We start from the raw sequence: 7,286 nt of genomic DNA on the forward strand, positions 1-7,286 counted from the left end.
ACATGCCGTTCAAAAGCTCATGACAGATCTAGGTATGGAGCATCGTTAAAATCAATAAAGACCAATAGCGGCTTTTGCGTAAAATCTGTTAGCGATAAATGACGAGTCAGCTCTCACTCGACTTAGGAAACGAAATTACCACCCACATAGTTCAGTGACAAACTTAAAACTTGTTACAGCGTTCGATACTTACCGTGCCAAATGTCATGACCGATCTCATCGGTATGGCGAACATCGTCAAAATCAATGCAGACCAATGCCGCGGCTTTTGAGTAAAATCGGTTTGCGATACATGACGGATCAACACACACTAAACTTCGGAAACCAAATTTTACTACCGTAATCTTTAAGTAACAACCCTGAAACTTGGAGAATTGTTGAATAGGCCTACCACCATCACGACATAACACACCAAGTTTCAAGAATTATCATGGCGCGAAACACCGTCAAAATCGACCCACCTCAGCAAAGGTCGACTCAACGCAAAGGACGGTAACAGAGTTCAGATATAGATACGATTGTTACATCACGCTGTAGGGGCAACTACGTTAAGTTGCCCCACTTCCTCGGTAATTTGATGAATAGGAGAGAGTAAATCACCGTTTCTTTATTGTGAGCGGTTTGAGATGAGCGCTACCGGGGCATGCTCCGGCTAGGCATTTACAAAGCGAAAACACAGAAGAGAATTCGATTTTCGCAGAGGCTTCGCTATATATGGGCAATGGGTATTTGCAAGCGAAAGCACAAAAAGAATGCGATTTTCGCCGTGATTTCGGTATATAATATTGATTGCTATGCGTCGATAAATGGTAAATAATTGTTATGGAACAGCATTTTAGGTGGGGCAAGGCCCCAGTTTCCCTATAGGACGAGCCGCCACTTGCGTTTAAAGCACTGAGCTATATAAAGCGGACTACCGCTACAGTGGACACTGGACACAAGCAAATTTCACGGCTCACTGCGATTGCTGTACGTCACACTTTCCATTTGGCAAAGGCAATTTACGGTAATATTTGACCGACTTGCCAAGCGCGAAAATATTGATGAAATTGTTATCAATCGAAAGCTACTGCGGTACTGATTGCGAAAATATAAATTTTATTCTGCTCATGGTCCTGGAACCCTCCAAAATCAGCATCGAATATTCCATTTTAACGGAGGTTGGCAGGCATTGTGATGCAACCGACGGGGAAGAGGAGCCCAGATTAACCTCCGACGGCCGCCCGATATCGTCAGTCGTCACCACTACGCTATCTTCCCCGCCATTCAGTGTGCGTGAATGCCTCCTCTTTACATCGCCTAGGCCAAGGTGGGTTTCTGATGCCATAGACTACTGCAAGTCACTTGGACACCTTCCTATCCTTTCATTGTATCGCATTTTTGTGGTGTATTGAACTATCGAATGTGACATTCGATAGTTGAACTGATAAAATTGCTAATAAACCAATGATGATGGTCTGCGTTTGGTTATCGAGCTGACGATGTTTTTTTTTGGCTGCACGGTTGACTGCCGAAACATGTGACGACGGTTGGGACAACAAACATCTTGACCGGGTACATTAGATCTGTGGAACTGTGACCTGTTGAGTTACATTAGTAGATTCCGGAATACATAAAATGGCAGATAGACAACGAAAGTTAAAAATTCAGACAGGCGTAGTCAGACGCATAGCCAAGGAAAAAATAATGTACGGGCAAGAGGCTGTCGAAATCGCGGAGAAAATCAAGAAAATGCAGGCCGGCGGTGAAGATGAGTACGTTATAAGAAAGCAAAAGGAATGTCTCGAAGAGTCCGAAAGGATGGGCCCAGATTGCCAAAAGCGACTACAACAAGCAGTTGGAACACTATCCAGCCTACTTGAAACGGAAAAGGACTTGGAAGAGACTGAAGAATACAAGAATGCTGTTAAACAATTAGAGGCGGTTCAGCAAGCTGCTTGAACTTGACGTACTGTTTGGTTGTGACTTGATGATGTATTATTTCGTAAGTGAATGAATCGACAGGCACGGATGTAACGTACAAGAAATCCAGTTTTATGTTTCACTTGATTTACAAAATGATAATTATGACTTGTTAATGGTTATGTGCCTATACCGTACAAAATACATGAATGAAGCATTCAACTGTGTTAATGGTACATTATGGTTGGGTCATTTCTCTTTCCTTCCTGTTCGTGAGACATATCTTGAAACCGTTCAACTTTCAACTTGGAATTATATATTCTGTAAAGCTGTAATGTAGAGTTTTGTTGATGTTTCTGAACGAATCCAATGTACGTAATCATTTATGTCGAAATGTGATGCTATGGTGTATTCTTGTTGATAATTGCCCATGATTGTGGCATTTTGTGGAAATTTTGTTATAAAGTCTCATCTACTTACTGTAATGTTTGAGATTCTGACTAATAGTTTATAAGTACAGACTGTAATATCCAAATAGCTGTTATGGTACCAGCTACCGCATCACCGATGACTGAATATCCATTTTCCTGTTCATGATCTTGAGATATCTGATTTCTTGAAAATATTCTTTTTGACTTTGTACGCAAAACATGTTATCTTCAAAGTTCTCCCTGTTAAATGTTTCATTGTTATACTTTCGTACAGATTATGGTTCCCGGTAATAAATTTTCAAGGAAATACTCGCGAGCAAAAGCAAAGATTATAAAAGAAGGATTTGTCTGTTCCGATAATGCGACAAAGCATTTGGTCATTAGCAATGCAGGCGTCGGTAACGGAGTTCGAAGACATCATCTAGAAGAGATTATATCCGACTTTGAAAGCTTGCAAATGCCAACCCGAAAATCATACGCCATAGTCTCGTTTCGTGATGAGAAAACTGCCGAAAAGGTGGCTGCAGAATTACAAGGATACGTCCATAGATCAGATGAGAACTTGGCTGCCGCAGCCGCTACGTTTTATGTACACTTTGTGCAAGACTTAAATGGAAAAAGTGAAGTTGAGATAACCAGTTGTTTTGGTCGCGTACCTGGTCTTGAAATTATTGAAGATTTCATTTCCATATCAGAGGAATTGAAACTATTGAATTTTCTAAAAGCTGAGAATCCTGTATCACGCCAACGTGTATGTGGAGAAAACATACTAAAAAACAGGCAGGTTTGGCATTACGGGTATGAGTTTCGTTATAAATACAGTGATGTAGACCCTACCAAACCGTTTCCAAACGGCTTGCCGAGCGTACTGACAGATCTTATTCAAAAAATGAAAAATCAAGAACTGATCATGAACGACCCAAATCAAATCACGATTAATAAATATGAACCTGGACACGGAATACCTCCGCATATCGACAATCCTGAAGCCTTTGACGAAGATTTACTGTCGATAAGCCTTGGTACACAGACAACGATGGACTTCAGAAAAGATAACCGTCACATTAAAGTTGTTTTACGACCTCGATCTTTGATATCTTTCAAAGGTGAATCTAGGTATAATTGGACGCATGGAATAACTCCAAGAAAAGTGGACTTGATACCTTCGGACGGGGAGGGTAACTTGACGCCTGCGAACCGCGGAGAAAGATATTCTATTACGTTCAGGAGGGTGAGGGATGACTATAAAGGACCGAATTTTAGGTATATTTCTTAAACTATCGAATAGTGTATTCTTATTGAAAATGTTCGACTGATACTCGTCTGGGTAATCGTCAGCAACTAGTGGGAGAATTGAGAATAACGTTGTATATTGAAAACTAGTGCCAGTCAAAAATATACGGGTTTATTTAAATGTGAATATGCCATTCAATTGTATAGTTAAGTTCTGTACCTCGCATGAGTCTCTTCGTATATTTTATACTAGCGCAGTTACTAATTGTGCTTTGTATGTTAACAATTGCCAATTTTGTAATTAGTGAAACTCTGATCGATTCGGTTGCTAGCCAGCCCGCCAACGAAACGGAAGCAGGCCATCTTGAAGATGTCCATGTCCGCCAAGTTTACAACGAAATTGCTTCTCACTTCACTGCCACACGTGAAAAACCTTGGCCAAAAGTCGTGAGCTTCATTCAATCATTGCAGGTAATTCCAGGGGTCGTTTTGGGTCTCGGTCGTTGTTAAGTCCAGTTATGGTGCACAGATAGCTACACACTTATATTATTGTGTACCGGTATCGCGGTATATGTTATTGTTTTTTTACATATTCAATTTGTTGGTTGTTAATTTCCGGTTGATGAAGCAATAATCATCTTTCTCTCACTGCAATTTACTTGACATTATTCAAGGCTTCATCCAGATTCAGGTTGATTTGGTTCTAAAACCTGATCTTTGAAAACTTGAATGTACCTTGGCTGACATAGACAAGAATTTTTTATTGTTATATTCTGCTGAAATAAACGGAAGCGATCATGTTATATGGCCTTTTGAAAGTGAACTTGACTGATTGTATGTTTCGCCCTACTCTCTATGATGTTTATAAATTTGTGAGAAACTTGCTGACAACAGAAACTAGTAGATTGTGTTAGAATTTATGATGGCTTTTGACTGATGAAGGTTAAGATTTCAGAGATTTTAGACTTGGCTTGATAGTCAAAATACAATTTATCGAATGTTTGAGCCCGTTCATTTTAAACCTGCAAGATATAAGCTGTTTGCTAATTTGTAGCCTCGATATATCGTTCTTGACGTCGGATGCGGCAGTGGGAGATATCTTGGCGTTCGCAGCGACGTCAACATGGTTGGCTGCGACAAAAGCGAGAACCTAATTGATATTTGCAAAGAAAAAGGTCATGAGGTAACTTTCTGTATTGACAATTGGAAGTACATCATTATTTCAACTGGTCCAAGTCACTTTATTTCTCCTAGATGCGCCAGGGTAACGTTTCTTTAACTTCCTTTTACTAAGTTGTTTCTTTTCTAATGCCCCATCCCCGCTCTGTAATTTGATAGTCCCATCACAGTGAATGATATTTCCATGAAAATGGTAAATATTTGCGGATTTGAGATTTTGTTGTTGGTCCAAATTATTGAACATCAGATGATATCATGAAATTCGCATTAAGATGTCTATAGCTGTCTAAAAAAAATAAGCTAAGTTAAGACAATTACACATAGCGTCACTCAGTTCTCGTCGTTACGATGCAATGTTTTTGCTTATTGACTTGAAGTATGTTGGCCTATAAGTAGCAACTAGCAATACTATTTCAACTTTGTTTTTCTCGGTGAGAAAACGATCAAAGCTTCTCTCCCTTAATTCTCGCCTACAGGATTCTGTAAATCCGCAGCCACTATAATCTGAAATCCCGCTTCCTTATGAAGGCTTTGCGCCACGTTTCAGGTTTTCGTCTGTGACGGTTTGACTCTTCCCGTCAAGTCTTGTAGTGTGGACGCCTGCATTTGCATTGCTGTGATCCATCATTACTCGACCGTCGAAAGGAGGACAAGAGCGATTGTGGAACTGCTGAGAGTCACCAAGCCGGGAGGTAAAATTCTCGTCTCGGTCTGGGCAATGGAGCAAGAGTATAAAAGGTGATTTTACGAAGCGGAATTTGCGTATAGGACCCCCTCTCGATCAGTTCGAGTAGTAGTTTGAGTGTTTGCCATTCATATCTGCACTTGGTGAATTCTGCATGTTGAATTCAGCCCTTTTTGGCATTAGAAATGTCTGCCGACCTACCGTAACTGTTATTATTATGAAAGCTTGAAAGCGATGCATCGATATTGTATTATTCAATTAAAATAGGCATGTTTCACTGAATATGAGCGTGAATTGGGATGTATGGCACTTGCTGAAATTGGCTCATAGTATATACTATGTATGTATTAATATATCGGGTAGGGTTGTAATGGCTTGAGTCATGATTCAACTCTATCACGATATTTTGGTGACTCGACTTGAGTCATTTTCTCAGAATACGAAAAATGACTCGAATTGACTTGAGTCAATCTCTGCATTGACTCGACTTGTACTCGAGTCGTTGCGTATGGCTCGCAGCAAGTCATATGAGTGGTGACCCCGACGGCCAAGACCGTCATGTCATTAGGTGCTTCTCTTCCACCAGTTGGTGTGCAGCGCATTTTTAGTCGACCAAACAATTTTATAAGCCAGTAAAATTTGAAGAAAAACATTATTTTCGAACTACCCTTTTGTTCTCGTTACCTTACCGCACCTTCGGTTTCTAATTGCTACAATTACAACCCGTAACCCAATCGGAACAAACGAAGCAAGCTTCCTAAATCAACGATTTTCACTTTCAGCGTCAAGTCGAAATACCTGAAGCAGATCACCGAAAACCTCGGCAGCGAAACCCGGCTGAAATCAGAGTCGGAAACGCCACGAGAGGTTATTCCGATACACAAAAACAGAACTCCTTTCCGGCAGCAAGACGTTTTGGTGCCGTGGCACAAACGGTTAACGAACGACCCGGGGTCGCGAGGTCAACCCGTAAATGCGGTGCAGCGTGACGAGACGCCAAAGACTTTTCACAGATTTTATCATGTTTTCAAGAAGGGTGAACTGGATGATTTATGTCGTGACGTTGGCGACGCGGAGATTGCGGAATCGTATTATGACGAAGGGAATTGGTGCATTATATTGAAAAAGATCGGTTGACTGTGCAATAAATTGGTTCATTAAAATTGAAATGGATAGAGGTCGTTTTTGCCCGTTGCGACTGAGTTGGTCCAATGGCAGGGCTTGATTGAAAAGGCAGTTTATTACTCGGTTTTGCAGCATATCTGTTGTTAATCGTGTGGGTTTAGCCTTCAGGTTGTATACCTGTACACAGTTTGTCGACGATACTCTGGACTGTCGCTTACTATAGAAGTAGCTGTTTTCGAGACGTGCCAAAACTTGAAATAGAGTATGCCTAAGGTAAAGTAGATAGGGACGAGGCAACACAGACTTCTAGTAGTCCAGTGCTTCCAAAACCTTGCACAAATACCAATTTGGGCAAGGAACTAAGTACCAAACTTTCTCGGCCCAACAAAATAATTGGTTTGATTACTGCGCAGTCTGCACAATGCACACACATTACATTGCCAACTCTCATCTGCCCTGGAGTGCTTTCACAGTGACGTCGGTAAACAACGACCATGAGCACAGATACACTAAGCTCGCTTTCATGGGTGACCCTTGCCTCCTTGTGACAAGTAAACCCAAAAGTTCATACAACATCTAAAATTTTGAATCTAAATATGTGACAGAAGATGCAGGTCCAAATGTCATCGGCTTCCTACGATAGTTTTCAGTCGTAAATTAGAGCAATTTTCAATCTTCCTGCCTATATCTCTCGGAGTTCAGCGGCATAATCATCGCACTACGATACTGTA

General features: G+C 40.9%; 2 protein-coding genes across 2 annotated transcripts; both read left to right on the top strand.

Annotated features, from left to right (window-relative positions):
- The first annotated feature begins 1,511 nt into the window (after positions 1-1,511).
- On the top strand, positions 1,512-2,608 carry LOC145455694 (tubulin-specific chaperone A-like). The gene has a single exon (XM_080333675.1). It carries the CDS (start codon positions 1,618-1,620, stop codon positions 1,939-1,941), a length of 324 nt encoding a protein of 107 aa, XP_080189801.1. The 5' UTR covers positions 1,512-1,617; the 3' UTR covers positions 1,942-2,608.
- On the top strand, positions 2,522-6,599 carry LOC145455685 (tRNA (carboxymethyluridine(34)-5-O)-methyltransferase alkbh8-like). The gene is made up of 5 exons (XM_080333664.1): positions 2,522-3,596; positions 3,872-4,037; positions 4,621-4,749; positions 5,293-5,483; positions 6,213-6,599. The coding sequence occupies exons 1-5, from the start codon at positions 2,581-2,583 to the stop codon at positions 6,565-6,567; spliced, it is 1,857 nt and encodes a 618-aa protein (XP_080189790.1). The 5' UTR covers positions 2,522-2,580; the 3' UTR covers positions 6,568-6,599.
- Positions 6,600-7,286: the final 687 nt, after the last annotated feature.

Source organism: Botryllus schlosseri, chromosome 14 (genome assembly GCF_051294905.1).
Source record: "Botryllus schlosseri isolate E-star chromosome 14, Bs_hap1, whole genome shotgun sequence".
In the NCBI taxonomy this organism is placed as follows: Eukaryota; Metazoa; Chordata; class Ascidiacea; order Stolidobranchia; family Styelidae; genus Botryllus; species Botryllus schlosseri.

Bases quoted from the DNA above. Each gene is read 5' to 3' on its own strand.
- LOC145455694 (XM_080333675.1), top strand. From the start codon at position 1,618: ATGGCAGATAGACAACGAAAGTTAAAAATTCAGACAGGCGTAGTCAGA.
- LOC145455685 (XM_080333664.1), top strand. From the start codon at position 2,581: ATGTTTCATTGTTATACTTTCGTACAGATTATGGTTCCCGGTAATAAA. The intron at 4,038-4,620 runs GTAATTCCAGGG...GCTAATTTGTAG, and splicing joins GCTTCATTCAATCATTGCAG to CCTCGATATATCGTTCTTGA. The intron at 5,484-6,212 runs GTGATTTTACGA...TTTCACTTTCAG, and splicing joins ATGGAGCAAGAGTATAAAAG to CGTCAAGTCGAAATACCTGA.